At 31.7% G+C, this 15,282-nt stretch overlaps 1 protein-coding gene across 1 annotated transcript; it reads left to right on the top strand.

The window, feature by feature from the left end:
* Positions 1–471: 471 nt before the first annotated feature.
* On the top strand, positions 472–3,417 carry LOC149560358 (WAT1-related protein At4g30420-like). The gene is made up of 7 exons (XM_089823592.1): positions 472–1,142; positions 1,343–1,405; positions 1,507–1,623; positions 2,259–2,496; positions 2,695–2,853; positions 2,943–3,094; positions 3,186–3,417. The coding sequence occupies exons 1-7, from the start codon at positions 961–963 to the stop codon at positions 3,394–3,396; spliced, it is 1,122 nt and encodes a 373-aa protein (XP_089679718.1). The 5' UTR covers positions 472–960; the 3' UTR covers positions 3,397–3,417.
* Positions 3,418–15,282: the final 11,865 nt, after the last annotated feature.

Here is a 15,282-nt window from a genome sequence, read left to right as displayed (position 1 = left end):
AACTGAGAGCAACTTATATTCTTGTGACATGGGTGATGAAGGTTAAGCACTGAATACACCTGCCTTAGTAAGCTATCATGTTAAAAGATTATATTAATACAAACATAAATTACTTAAATCTTGATAAAGCTAAGCTTCGTTGTCAACATACGTATGAAGAGTTGTCCCTTGGTGCACTTCATGATTTCTTTTAAGCAATTTGTTTCCTTTGTCAATAAAATCCAAAACATTTTTAAAATGTAGAAAGGTTCAAACGGTATATAATACCAGTTTCAAAGCTTTAAAACCATGTGAACTGTTTTATGTCTTGAGTTTAGCCACATGCAGTGAACAACTTTTATGCAGCAATTTTACATCGTTGGCCTTCCACCTATATGAAACTTGTGGATTCGTACAAATATGGCAGTCCCATAAATCATAACCAATACTTTAGAAAGGTCATGTCTCTCTCTGTGTCTATGTTCACATGAAAACAATTGATGCGACAGAATGAAATAAATGGTATTTTTGTTTGAATCTCATTCATGTGAAATGATTCATGGGACACATGGAAATTTAGATATTATTTCATTTGGAATTCATCAAACATAAATCCTACTCATTTCCATGTGACCCATGGAATCAACTCTTCTGACGTGGTTTTCCTAAGTTTTAAAAAAAACAGCAGAATGCTGATTAGGATATTAATCAGATTCAATAGATCTGATAATTCCAGTTGTTTATCAGCTGCACATTTTTGGCAAACTGTGGATGGCAATTCTAATGGTCTGTAACAACCGACAATAAAAGTTCTGTTTTATGATCATAGGCTTACGACACCAAGATGCTTTTGAGAAGTATTTCTTTTCTTGATGAGCAAATTATGTGGTTTTTGGTTCAGTTATAAATCATATTTGGACTCCATCTTGGTTTGTAATATTGACAAAGATATCAGAAATTTAGTTTGTTGTGGAAGAAAGAATGGGTTCCTTGGGAAGATTCAAACCTATTGCAGCAATGATTTGCTTGCAGTTTGGTTATGCAATCATGAACATCATGATTAGGGTTTCTTTGACAGGTGGGTTGAGTCCATATGTGTTTGTAACTTACAGACAGGCAGTGGCTAGCATGATGCTAATCCCAGTGGCTTATTTTATTGAGAGGTGAGTTTTTTATAATGAGTATGTGCCTCAGTTTCTATTAAATTATGAGTATCTATACACATAATTAGGGCAAGAGATCATTCCTCAAACAAGAAAATATATTAATCATTTTATTCGACTCATGTATTGAGGGTTATAGTTTGCATTATATTTTTCTATATAATTTATTGATTGAATTTTAATTGTGAATGAATGCACAGAAAGGAAAGGCCTGCTTTGACATTTCCTGTATTCTGCAACATTTTTCTTCTTTCCCTCATTGGGTAAGTTTAAACTAGTGCAATTTACAGATTTTGACAATTGCTTAGGGCATCAGGGAGGCTTAGCTTATGCTTTTTCATTGGTGTTTCTTGTTTTGTTTCAGAATAACTGTGAACCAGAACTTTTATTTGAAAGGTCTTTATCTTGCATCTTCAACTTTGGCTACTGCAATGTCGAACTTGATCCCTGCTGTGACATTTCTGATAGCTGTTACTATTGGGTAAAGAAATATATTGTTAATGTTTTTCTCCAACCTTTCACTTTCTCTTATGAAGGTTGTATTTAGCAAGTTGGTTATTAATCTTAGTTTATAACACTATGAATTTGGATTTAAAAATTAAAAATGTTTGTTTTTAGTTAGTTTTTAAAAATATTGAGCAATCTAGTGATTTGTCTTATTTTTATTTTGTAAGTAATTTTAATAGTTGTGTTATTATGATTCTCTAGTTATCAAATTAGTTTTGAAAAATTAGAATTTCAATTATCTAATTAGATTTGTTATGTTTTGTAACGACTCAACCTTCCAGTTTATATCCAAAAAACTTAAGAGATAAGAACAATACATTAAAAACTCTGAAAAGAAAAATATTAGTGTACAGAATCTCTAAGCTTAATGGTGTGCTGCAAGTTAAAGAAAAGAATATATAATAGATATCTATCTAAGCATTTCATTGTACCCAAAGCATTGATAACCAACAAACTAAAACAACAAGACAAGTATTCATAGCTATCAGCCACAAAATCGTTGGAGAGAAGAAAAGAATATAATTGTATTAGAGAACTTAGAATCTTGAAGTGAGACACACGTTAAAGTCATACAACAAAACTTCAATAATTATTTTGAATTGTTTTCAGGATGGAGAAGGTGGGTTGCAAAAGTGTAAGAGGGCACGCAAAAGTGTTGGGCATGCTAATATGTGTTGGAGGAGCAATGTTAATGGCTTTATATAGAGGGCCAACAATTGGAAAGCTCTGGCCCACAAACTTGAAAACTTATTATTTTGTTGAAAAAAGTGATGTAGAAGATTGGAAGATGGGTTCTCTTTATCTTTTCGGAGGTTGTCTATGTTGGGCTACGTGGAATATTTTGCAGGTGACTAAATAAAGCTAGATTTGAATAAAATGTCTAAAATAGATTAGCTTTTCAATAAAATTGGTATATTATTGTGATTTCTATTGAGTTTTACAAATTAAAACTTGGAATATACTATGTAAGTCAACTTAACAATGAAAATTTAAATAATATTGTCATTGTTATTTCTTAACTAGTGAATTGTGAATTCCATTTCAGGCTTCCACTATTTCCAAATATGAGGCACCTTTATCCCTTACAGCATTGATGTGTTCTCTTGGAACAGTACAATCAGCATTGGTTGCACTAGTTATTGAGCAAAACTTGGATGTCTGGGCTTTGGAATGGAATTTTGATCTTCTTTGTATAATCTACTCGGTAAGACATGAATATAAAAGTTCTATATCTTCTTTAGAATTCTAATGTTAATCTTCAAATTCACAATTCTCATGTTTTGGATTGTGCAGGGGACCGTGTGTTCAGGGATTGCTTTCTATATTCAAACTTGGTGCATCTCCAAAAGAGGGCCTGTCTTTGTGGTGATGTTCAATCCACTCTTAACACTACTTGTGACGTTCATGGCAGTCATTATTCTGCATGAAAAACTCCACCTAGGAAGGTTAGTGTAGTGCGCGTTTATAAAGGATTTTTGGCTTTTAAATTGTTTATCAAATGAATGGTCATGACTGAATTACTTGCTACCATGGCAGTATCTGTGGTGGAGTTTTGATTGTAGGAGGTTTATACGTTGTGCTTTGGGGAAATGCAAAAGATATAGAATTGCCATTACATGTCAGGCATCTATCGTCCATGCACTTGCCTGGATTACCATTACTTGGACAAAATTCAGCCATTATCGAAGACATTGTAGAACCTTTATTGGAAAAGGAAAGCTCGGATATAGAATCAAACAATTATTAATGTTTTGTACCATTTGAAAAAAAAAAAAACTGTTCCACCACAATCAATAGCACCAATTCCTGCTATGGAGTTAGAAGAGGATGAAAGAGGATTTGTAGCTGAGCTGGTCCAGCTCAATAGTTATGGAAATATTTGTATATTTGAAGATTTTGTATTCTAGTATAATTGTAAAATTGTGGTTTTAAATTGTTTGTTATTAAAGGTAACTTATATAAATTTATTAGAAAAAAGTGGTATAATTTTTTATTTATTTATGATGAATAGTCCTTTTTTATTAATAAACTAATATGCTAGTTACAAATTTACAAAAAGAGGCCAGGATACAACATCACCCCTTCACACGGCAATTATTTATTTAAAAACAACATAAAATTACTAAATCAATTTATCAAATAAAATCGAAATAAAAGATTACTAAATCAATTTATCAAACATAAAATTAAAAGACCTAATGTAAAAGAAGCTAAAGTCTATTTTTATTAATTTATAAAATATTATAAACTTAAAATTAAATATTGTGGAGGGAGGGTCTTGCGGAGAGAGGGTCTTGGAGAGACGAGAGATTTTCTAATATTTTTATTTTTTACTATTTGTAGCAATCCTTATGTCACTCCATTTCTTTGGGGTGGGAACTTCATTAATCTTTAAAGTTATTTGAAGTATTTTTTATGGTCTAAAATAACTCCAATCTAAGAATTCATGTTCTTCTTGATGGCTTCATAGCTAATGTAGGAACCAATGAAAATGTGTTCCAAAGGCTCTTGATAATGTAAGAAATTTGACTCTCTAATGGATGTGGTTTTACCAATTTCTAGTTTTGATAGTGTATTGAAGAGGTTAGGTCATTTAAAATTGATATAAGCTATTTTGTTGGGAAAAACATGTTTCATTACCAAGCCCTATATGTAATGAAGGGTGCTCCCCTTAATACCATAAACACATAATAGAAACAAAGAAACAATAGCAGTTGTGAGAGTAAAATATCAACTTCTTATTATCGTTGTAAATGTGGAATTATACAATTCAGAATTACAATATGCTAACCCACATGAGAACCTTCATTATAGTAATCTTCAGGACAAAGTTGTGACTTATCACCCAGAGTTGTCCTAGACAATGTTTGGGTCTTTCTTAAATAGACAATTTTATGCCACCCGAGAAGGTTCTAGACACTCAAAATTAATACCTATGGCTGATAGACCCTAACAATACATATTGAATTGGCATAATACACATTTGACATTTATCTCAGCAATTTTGAGTAGCCAAGATTTGAATTGCCATAACTCTCAAACTATTATTTTGATTGACTATTATAACCACTTTTTGAAAACCTCAGCTCTTGATCCATGGGCTCGGATTCACGCAAGTGCCCATCTATTGAGGTTTTGAAACTATGGCCTTTGAAACTAAGCTTGAAGTTTTATACCAAAATTACATACCAAAAATCTATAATAACTTCACAAATACATATAATCTAGTTGTGAAACTCCACTGACAAGTTGATATATCTAAAATAAACCTTCACCTCTAAAATTAAAAAATTATAAGATCATATGACTGACTTACTAAGTAGCAAGCCTCCATAGACAAAAACTTTGCATTCAAGCAACCCTTATTTAAACAACTGAAAGGAAATATTTTTGGGTGGTGCAAGATTTCTCTTACACCTAGGATGCTCCTACATTAGACATCTAGGATAATTTGAGAAGTAACCATGTCACATCTCAGGTGTTCAGAGAAAAACCAAGATAGTTAACCTCCTCCCTTACTAGCCATGATGGATCTTCTACTGACCTCCCTATCCATTTGACTAGGTATTTTTCATAAGTTTTGTTCCTTGTACTTTTTCCAACATGACTATCCAGTATCTCCTCAATCTCCTTTGTTGCTAAACTAGTTGCTAGAATACTCCATTGTGCTTCTGCAGCTTCGTTTACATCACCTCCTTCATGGTAATCTGTTAAATTTGAAATGTTAAATACTAGTGAAATGTTCAATTCAACAAGTAACTCTACTTCATAGGAATTTGTACAATCATGCCTTTTTACTATCTTGTATGGTCCAAACTTCTTCATTTTCAACTTATTATATGTACCCACTGGAAAATGCTCCTTTCTCAAATGAACCATGACTTCATGTTCAATCTAAAATTCCTTAAACCTTCTTTTCACATCTTCCTTAGCTTTATATCATGTATTCATCTTTATAATTTGTACTTCCTCACCTCATAGATGTTCTTCAAATGTTCAACAAATTCTTTTGCTTCAACAATACTTATCTCTCCTTTATCCAACTATCTCAATTTAGAAGCATTTATGGGACTACTCCCATATACAATCTAAAATTGTGATTTACCAGTACTCATGTTGACATAATTATTATATGCAAATTCTGTCTATGGTATATTCAGATCTCATCCTTTTGATTTATCTCCAACCAAGCATCTCAGCAAGTTTCCCAAACTATGATTCACAAATTTTGTCTTTCCATTAGTTTGTGGATGATGTGATGAATTGAATTTCAAATATATCTTCAATTTCTTCCACAATGTATACCATAAATACCCAACAATCTTGGTATCTTGATCTAAAACTATACTCTTTGGTAAACCATGTAGTCTTGCCATTTCTCTGAAGAAAAAATTTTCCACATGAATAACATCACTAGTCTTCTTGCAGGGAATGAAATGTGTCATCTTTGAAAACTTCTCAACCACCATAAAAATAGAATCATGCCCTCATTGAGTCCTTGGTAATTTAAGAATAAATTCCATCCTCCCATGCCTTCTCTGGTATAGATAATGGCTGATACAACCTTGCATTCTACTTCACTCCTTTCACCATCTTATATACTCTGCAACTCTGTACAAACTTCTTGACATATTGTTGCAATTGTAGCCAATAATAGTTCTTAGTAACTAAAGCAATTGTTTTATCTCTACCAAAACATCCACCCAATCCTTTACTGTGCTTCTCCTTAATGAGATTCTCTCTCATTGAACTTCTCAGAATGTACAACTAGCTTCCTTTAAACAACATACCATCTTAGATTATGAAGTCCAACCACTTCATCCTGTAAAGAGTAATAGGTTTTGTTCAAGCCTTCCATGCTTTACCAAAATTAGGATCCTCTAGATATAAATTACTAAGTTCCTTGAACCCAACCACCTTAATTTGTATCTCTATTAGCAAAATTTGTCTTCTACTACGAGCATTTGTGACTCTATTAGACTTCCCACTCTTATGTTTCAAAACAAATATATAACACTTAAAATAATCAACCCATTTTAAATGCCTTTGGTTTAATTTTTCTTGACTATTCAAATATTTCAAATCTTGATGATCAGTACACAAAGAAAACTCCTTAGGAAGAATATAGTGTCTCTACTTCTTCAATTCCTAAACTATAGCATAAAATTCTTGATCATAAACATAATATTTTATTTTTGCATCATTCAATTTCTCACTGAAATAAGCAATAGGTCTACCTTCTTGGCTCAAAACATCTCCTATTGTAGTACCAATAGCATCGCAATCTACTTGAAACACCTTGTTAAAATTTGGAAGTGCTAAAATAGGCTGCTCTATAACTTTATGTTTCAATGGATTAAAACTCTTATATGATCCTACAGTCCACTTAAATTATTTCCTATCCCCTCTCATTATTTCAGTCAAGGGTCAAAAAATACTACTAAAACCTCTTATGAACTTTCTATAAAAATTAGTTAGTCCATGAAAAGATCTTGCCTCTATATCACTCTTTGGAGTAGGTCATTCAAGGATAGCCTCCACTTTCTTTGGGTCCATTTTTAGACCTTCTACTTAGACTAAAAATCCCAAGTGCACCAACTCCTTCTTCACAAAATTGTACTTCTTCAAGTTTATCAACAACTTTTCTTCCCTAAAATTATCAAACACCTTTGGAGTATGCATCAAATGCTCCTACAATGTCTTACGAAAGATCAATTTATCATCTAGGTAAACAATGACAAAATTACCCATAAACTCCTTTAGTGCCTCATTCATGAGCCTCATGAAAGTTCTTGTTGCATTGGTTAGCCCAAAAGGCATGACTAACCATTCATATAGTCTTTCCCTTGTCTTGAAAGAAGACTTCCACTCATCACCTTCTCTGATGCGAATTTGATGGCATCCACTCTTTAGATCTATCTTTGTGAATTAAATGGCTCCACCCAAATAGTCCATAATATCATCCATCCTTGGCAATGGAAATATATTCTTGATTGTGACCTTGTTGATAGCTCATGAATTTGTGCAAATCCTCCATTCTCCATTCTTCTTTGTTGCCAATACTGCTAGTACAACACATGGACTTAGACTCTCTCAAATCAAACCCTTCTGCAAAAACTCATGAAATTGTTTATTCAACTCTTCACTTTCTACTAGTGTCATTTTGTGTATTACCTTGTTTGAAAAACTGACTCCAAGAATCAAATCTATCTGGTGAATGATCTTCCTCACTGGGGGTTATCCACCAGGTACATTATCTAACACAAAATAAAAAAACTCTCCCAACATATCTGCAACTTTTGTAGGTAGCTCCTCTACTTCTTCTTTATTATCTTTTGGAATTATAGAAAAACACATATGCTCATGCTTCATACTTTGGAGAAAATCCTTTCAATCAATGAAATATATTCTGGTAGCACTACATTCCATTTCTTCTTTCTCCTTCAATGACTTCAACTTATGTTTTACTCCATCCTTGGTTTGAGTGTAGGTATTTTCTCATCCATCATGTACAACATGTTTGTCAAACTGTCACAACCTACCCAATAACATATGACATATGTCCATCAATATGATATCACAAAGTACCTCATCCTATTAGCTTCCAATGTTGAACTTCATTGAGCATTTCTCACTGACCATGACCTTGTGGTCATCTTGCACCCAAGAAATATGGTGTGGATGTGGGTATTTGTGTCTCTTAAACTTCAACTTTGTGACCATCATTTTTGACACCAGATTTTTAGTTCTTCCACCATTAATGATCACATCATAACACTTATCTTCACATTTGTACCTTGTGAGAAACAATATCTTTCTTTGATCAAGTTCATTCTCACCACTCAATAAACTCTTATGTTAACTAGGACTTCTCCTCTTTCAACATCTTCAAAATGTGATGATCTGGCATCCTCATTGACATGTGCAACTTTGGTCTGGCCTTCTATTCTTTGATATGTCCTTCCTTGGCATTGGGAACATTCAAAATCTCTATGCCATTCTTCTCCATAGTGAAAAAATTTTCCATGAAAACCTCCTCTTCTAGATGCTTGCCCTCTTCCTCTTCCTCTTAAATCTCTATTATTCTGGTAATGGAAATGATTGGAATTATTTTCCCTTTGATTCAGATTGCTACTTCTAGCCTCATCCTTGTTCTTCTGATCATCATTAAATTGTCCTCTATAAGACCATGTGCTAGATCTTCCACTGTGATCTCTACCACTATTTTTGTTATTTCTTAGCTTCTCCTCAACTCTTAGGGAAAACTGGTACGCCTCCTCAATACTAGTCCCTCGAACAAGAATCATCTCCTCTTGAATACTTTTCCTTAATCCATTAAGATATCAAGCTACTTTCTCCTTATTAGCTTCTACATGGCCCATTCTAGTGAGAACTCGATAGAACTCTTCGGTATACTCTTGAACAAATTTTCACACTTGCTTCAACCCTTGCATTTTCTTCAATAGATCAAGCTCATAATCCATAGGAATGAACCATTGCTTCATTTTAGCTACCATATGATCCCATCTGGTGATTTTTTCTTTCCCTCTAAGGCCTTCAAAATTGAGCCTAAAGTTCTTATACCCAAATTATATACCAAAAATCTATAATAACTTAAGAAATACACATAATCTGGCCCTGAAACTCTACTGACAAGTTGATATATCGACAACAAACCTCCAGCTCTGAAATTAGAACATTCTAAGATCATATGAATGACTTACTAAGTAGAAAGCCTCCACAAACAACAACATTGCATTAAGACAACCCTTATTGAAATAATTGAAAGGAAATATTTTTGGGTGATGCAAGATTTCTCTTACACCCAAGATTCTCTTGCATCAATATTGGATCCAACTTGATGATATTGCTCATGATTTTACCAAAGGATTTATTTTCTTTAACTTTATTCAGGGAAACCATGTTGAGGCTTTTTCCAAGCATGACCTATATTATTCTTATGTTCCTTTATTAATGAATGGACATCCAATTCACTATCTCAAATGAAAAGGTACATTGTGTGCTAATTTCACTTGAGTTCCCTTATTTACTCCTTTCCTCCTAGAAATTCACAACCACCAATTATGCTTCTCTTGAGAACTTGGGGTATGTGTTGAGCCAAATAGTTTTAATCAAGCCTATCCATAGAAGCATTCTTGTGTCAAGAGAAACTTATTTTTCCAAGGATTTGAAATAATTTGTAGACATTCAAATTGGAAATGGTCACCACTTCTAGTACGTGTTATGCCTTAACTTATTCTTATCCAAAAGTTCTTGTTCATTTTGACATCTTCTAATTATTTGTGATGTTCTTGCAATTTGAGTTTATAATCAAGGGATAGCTCAATTAAATTACATTAAAGTGAAGAATTTTCAATTTCCAACATCCAATTGGGTTGTTTTAATTACAAAGAACTATAAAACTATTGTTCTTCTCTCCAAATTCTATAAAAAAGTGATTACTACCTCTTGATTTCTATCAATGAATTTTATGTCCTAAAATTTTTTAGGTCTGATTTACCCCCACAAGAAATATTTAATGATGGATTTTTGTGAGAAGCAACTAACTTTAGATGTCATTTCTTTAGAATGTCAAGATTTTTAATTTTTGTCTTTTTTTATGCTAGTCATGTTATTTGACTAGTTAACTCTACATTTTGAAACAATCATAACAGTAGTTATGATGGTTTTGACATGTCATTTTCACATTTGTAAGCTCACTAATTGTAAGATATGGATTCTCTTAAATATTAACATTTATTCTTTTGGTTTTATAAATATTTTTCCTTTCAAATATTTTGTTAAGAGGTATCGTATATGGAAACATATCAAGTTGATTTTTTTACCAACCATCATTTGGGTCATGTATCAAGAATTGATATGGTTGATATAGAATATGATTCAAAAAATGAGTTTATCTTTATTCCAAATAATTTGAGAAAGAGGGATATGAAATTACATGTATAGTAAATTGAATCTTTTTAATTACAAGGAGTATTCACTCTTGTTGGTATGTATGAAATAAACAATGGAATTATCTTGATAGAGTTTTAAATATTTTTATTGTGCTATGATTTTTGCGTAGCCCTTTCCTTCTTTTCAAACTATTTCTCACAATTTATAAAACCTCAACTAGATGTCATCATTTTATAATACAGTCCCAATGTGTTGAAAATTCAAGAGCAAGTAGATATACCTTAGATTTATAAAAGGTTTGCAATAATTATCTACTAAGTCATTATCCATGATTGACTTACATCAAATATATGCTGACCTTTGAATCCCAACTCACTCATTGAATTGGCTAGATTTCTTGTTAGAGCCATCAACTATGTTTTTCATTTCCTTCATATTTATGGATGTGTTGGTCATATTATACATATGAATTCACATAAATGGAGCTTTAGGCTATCAAAACTCTTGAAGCTAACCCCTTTTCCTCTACTTTGGAGGTTAAAATTTCTAAGATTTTCCATCACAAGAAAAATATTGATAACCATTCAACTAGACTAGGTACCTAAACTAAGCCAAATGAAATTGGCTTAAAGTTGGGAAGAATTTCCCAAAGAGTCTTTTCAAGATCTCAAATCTCACAATACTTGACATGACACCAAGAAAAATAAAGTTAGGAAGAATATTCTTAAAGGAATTTCTATTATTCTTCAAAAAAGATTAAACATTATAAGAATTTTTTCTTATCTCAAAACAATATCTCAAATGTGGGCATGTGCATGAACATGATGTACTAAAAAGTGTGTAAATGGCCAATTTTATACATAACTCACTCACATTATGTTTAAAATCAAATAACATGATTGCCTTATGGATTGGAAAATACTAGGCTGTATAACATGAGTTTATTTTGTAAAGTCATAAATGTATTTACATTTGATCATTCACAAAATGTTAGCATATTTCATTAGGTAATAATTTATGCACTGCCATTTTTTCAGCCATAAAATCTTAGCACATTATAAGCAACAAAATAAAAACATGTATTGGAAACCATTTTTTCCTTCCATTTTGTATCTTACAAATGATAGAGAGGATGGGGAAGGGGGAGAAAAATAAAAGAGGCATATAAATGGATGAGAAAAATGATATGCAAGATAAAGATATAGAGAGAGGATGGAGACATGGATAAAGATATTAATACACAAGAGATAGGGAGAGATATGGAAAGAAGTGCAAATGGAGAGATAATGATATAGATGAGGTTAAAGAGAGATATAAATAGATAGTGAATGAGGAAATAAAAAGAGTATAAAGGCATAGAGGTGGAATGGAAAGGTGGAGATAGAGAGAACTAGATGAGTTGGTGAATGAAGATAGAGGTAGGTATAAAGAGTAGTGAGATAAAGCAATGAGAAATACATACACATATGTAGATAGAGGTAAGAAAAATATCTAAGGGAGAGAGGAAGAAAGGGAGAGATTAAGATAGTCAAAGTGGAGAGATAGGTGAAAAAAAGTGAAATAAAGATGCTAATTTAATGAGCGAATGGTAGTTATGTGCAGAATCACAAAGTGGGCCCTTTAGTGATAATGGAATTTAAGAAAAAAAGAGTTAGGCAACTTGGTATAAAATTTTCAATAGGTATCAATCTTATATATTAAAAAAAGTGTAAGAAGAGAACCTATAGTCAATTAAATTTAATTTCGAAGATACTAGTTATGTTTTGAAAAACAATAATCTATTTGGTAAAATATTAAAATTTAAATGCAATTGTATGCACATTTTTTGGGGAAAAAAATTATGTATGTCATAGCACCCTAACCATAAGGAAATAATAGAATTTTTGTGAGATTGTAGATGTAATTGGAATGACCATGTTTGGATGTGAGGTATACTTTAAATTGGTTTTTTATAAATAAATAAACAATTTTGATTTAAGAAAAAAAGAATTACTTGCTAAAGTTTTTAACATGACCAATAAAATTGGTATGACAAACCCTCTAGATCAATGTGGAATTCTTTTGATCATGAGCTAGGAATGAGTGAGGACACAAATAGGGGGCCTCATTCCCCCATTACTAGCTAAGGCCCAAACCCACGAGCACATTAGATCAATGAAGACATTAATCCATGATCACAATGCTTAATATGGGTTCAAACTTGGGTGGGGACAACACCACCACCATAACAACTTAAAAAAACACTAAACGGTTAACCCCTTAATTATGTTTTTTTACTACCACTTTTAAGAATAAAATCATCTATGTCTCTAATCCTCGTAACTTGATAAAAAGTTGATATTTTAATTTATTTAAATCTTTCTTCTATTATTGAAGCATAAAATGTGACATATATTTTGGATTCATTGGAGGTTATTAATATTTTTCAATCAACTTATCTATTAAGACTTTAGATGTAGTCTAATTCAAGGTAAACTTTAAGAAACCCCCCTTTATAAAAAGATATAAATTATTGGCGAATCTTTCATTATTTTGAAAAACCAAATAATTTTAATCGGCGAATGTATCACTTTTTTAATTTTAAATATTATTTACATTGGTGATTATTTTGGAATCGTATTTTTTGAGTAAAAAATATTGGCAAATCTCAATAATAATAGGAGGTTTGCTAATCGTCATGGAATGTCACAAATAAAAATTGAACATGTTTTATCTCATGGAAATTATGAGGATAATTATATTATATTTTAGATCAATAGTGAAAACGAAATATTGGTAATATATCCTGGAAACTTGTAACTAATAATTATGATAATTATTCGTGAATTAATTTTAATTTATTCAATAATACATAATATTTAGGTGAATCAAATCTAATCATATATTGAATACTATGGCGAATCTTTGAGTTTAAATTTTTTAATTAAATTATTTAGCAATTTTAAATATTTTAGAACTAAATTTAATAAAAATGTGGCAATTTAGGTTGCATTAAATCTTAAATTATTATCCAAATTACTAGAAATTATTTTCAAAAATTCACAAAATTACGAATATTCACCACTGAAAAATAGCTTATTCTAATTAGAGAATAAATTTAATCATTATTTTTTAAAGTCAAAACTAGATAGAATTTAAATTGGTGGAAAGCTGAGAATCTTCTTAAGTAACCCTTTTCATTTCATTAGTTTTTGGGTAAAAAAACAAGTTGTCAACTACATAGATGGAGTCTAAATATGCAAGGAGATCTCATAAAAACACTTTTGGGTTGACTTTCTAGGTTTGACATTCCCAAGACAAAACCCATAGCAATCCCAAGGGGCAAAGGGGGGATTGTGTTAGAAAAATCAGATATCTATTTTGAAAAATAAATAAATAAAGCTCATCTTAGTAAAATGGACATAAAAATCTATACATTTTAAACAAGATTTTGAATATTGAATTGGTGTTTGAAAGTTGATTTAGAGATCTACACAGTGGAATACACAATGTTTTTAATATGACATACACAAAAATAATTTTAATTAGTTTAAGTTCACGCTTCATTTTTAAAACCCTAAAATGCTTACAATTTTTTCCTAAACACGTCTCTTTTCCATAATCTAATTTGTAACAATCATCTCAAAACACATTAAGTTAATAAATAATAATTAAATATTTAGTCACTTTTTAAAGGATAATTTTTTTTTTGGATAAATTATCATCATCTCTCTCCCCCCCACCACAAGATGTTAGCCTGGATTATTTCACCTAATCCTAGGTCCCTCCCCTTCATTTTGTCCCTCTTTATAGATCTCTCTTTATACATGTCTCTCCACCTATAACTTAATCCATCCTTCCTTCTATCCATAGCAAGCTCTACACTTATTTTATAGCTCTTCATGACTACTTCCTCTACCTTAATGTCTCTCCCATAAGATCTAGACTTGTATGTATACCGCTCCCTCCCTAATTTCCTTTATTAGTTTCGTTAATTATAAATCTCTCACTAACTATGCATCCTTCCCTCCTTAGGCTCAATATCATATCTCTCTCCCTTATCCCTTCACACACACACACACACACACACACACACACACACACACACACACACACACACACGTGTATACATACATACATATATATAAGTATGTACACACACACACACACATAGATATATACATATATGTGTATACATGTACATATATATACATACATACATATATGCATACCAATTCATATATGTTATTCTCTCTTATCACATTCTATCGGCTTATCCTTCCCTTCCTACTTCTCTACCTCTACCTCTCCCTTCCATGCTACTTTAATCTCTATTTTTATATATCTTTAGATATATTTATATTTTAGTGATCCAAATAGGTCATATATCAATAAATGTATTTTTAGTTAAGCTAACCAAATAAATGCCATATTTATTAGATATGAGAGAGATAGTATCCTAGGATGCATTAATACATATAAGAGTGTACCTTGGCATCACTTAGAAAATATTGGACTCATGAAGACATACTAGGACCCATATTTTATTATAGGACCCTTAAAGACCACTTAAGACACGAAAGGGATCATTAGTGCATTGTAGGATGTCATTAGATACCTAGAACCCATTAGCAACCCTAGAGCCTCTTACAAACCATTATTATTTCCTAGGATAAATGATACATCCTTAAACTCATTAATGCATCATATGATGAGTTAATACATGTATGAAGGGACC

Source organism: Cupressus sempervirens, chromosome 4 (genome assembly GCF_028749045.1).
Source record: "Cupressus sempervirens isolate cs-2001-9-10 chromosome 4, ASM2874904v1, whole genome shotgun sequence".
Taxonomy (NCBI): domain Eukaryota; kingdom Viridiplantae; phylum Streptophyta; class Pinopsida; order Cupressales; family Cupressaceae; genus Cupressus; species Cupressus sempervirens.
The sequence above is the reverse complement of the archived record's forward strand: the minus strand, read 5'-3'. Positions and strand labels throughout refer to the sequence as shown.

Coding starts and splice junctions, on each gene's coding strand:
- LOC149560358 (XM_089823592.1), top strand. CDS start 961: ATGGGTTCCTTGGGAAGATTCAAACCTATTGCAGCAATGATTTGCTTG. Junction 2,497..2,694: donor CTACGTGGAATATTTTGCAG/GTGACTAAATAA, acceptor ATTCCATTTCAG/GCTTCCACTATTTCCAAATA. Junction 2,854..2,942: donor TTCTTTGTATAATCTACTCG/GTAAGACATGAA, acceptor TGGATTGTGCAG/GGGACCGTGTGTTCAGGGAT.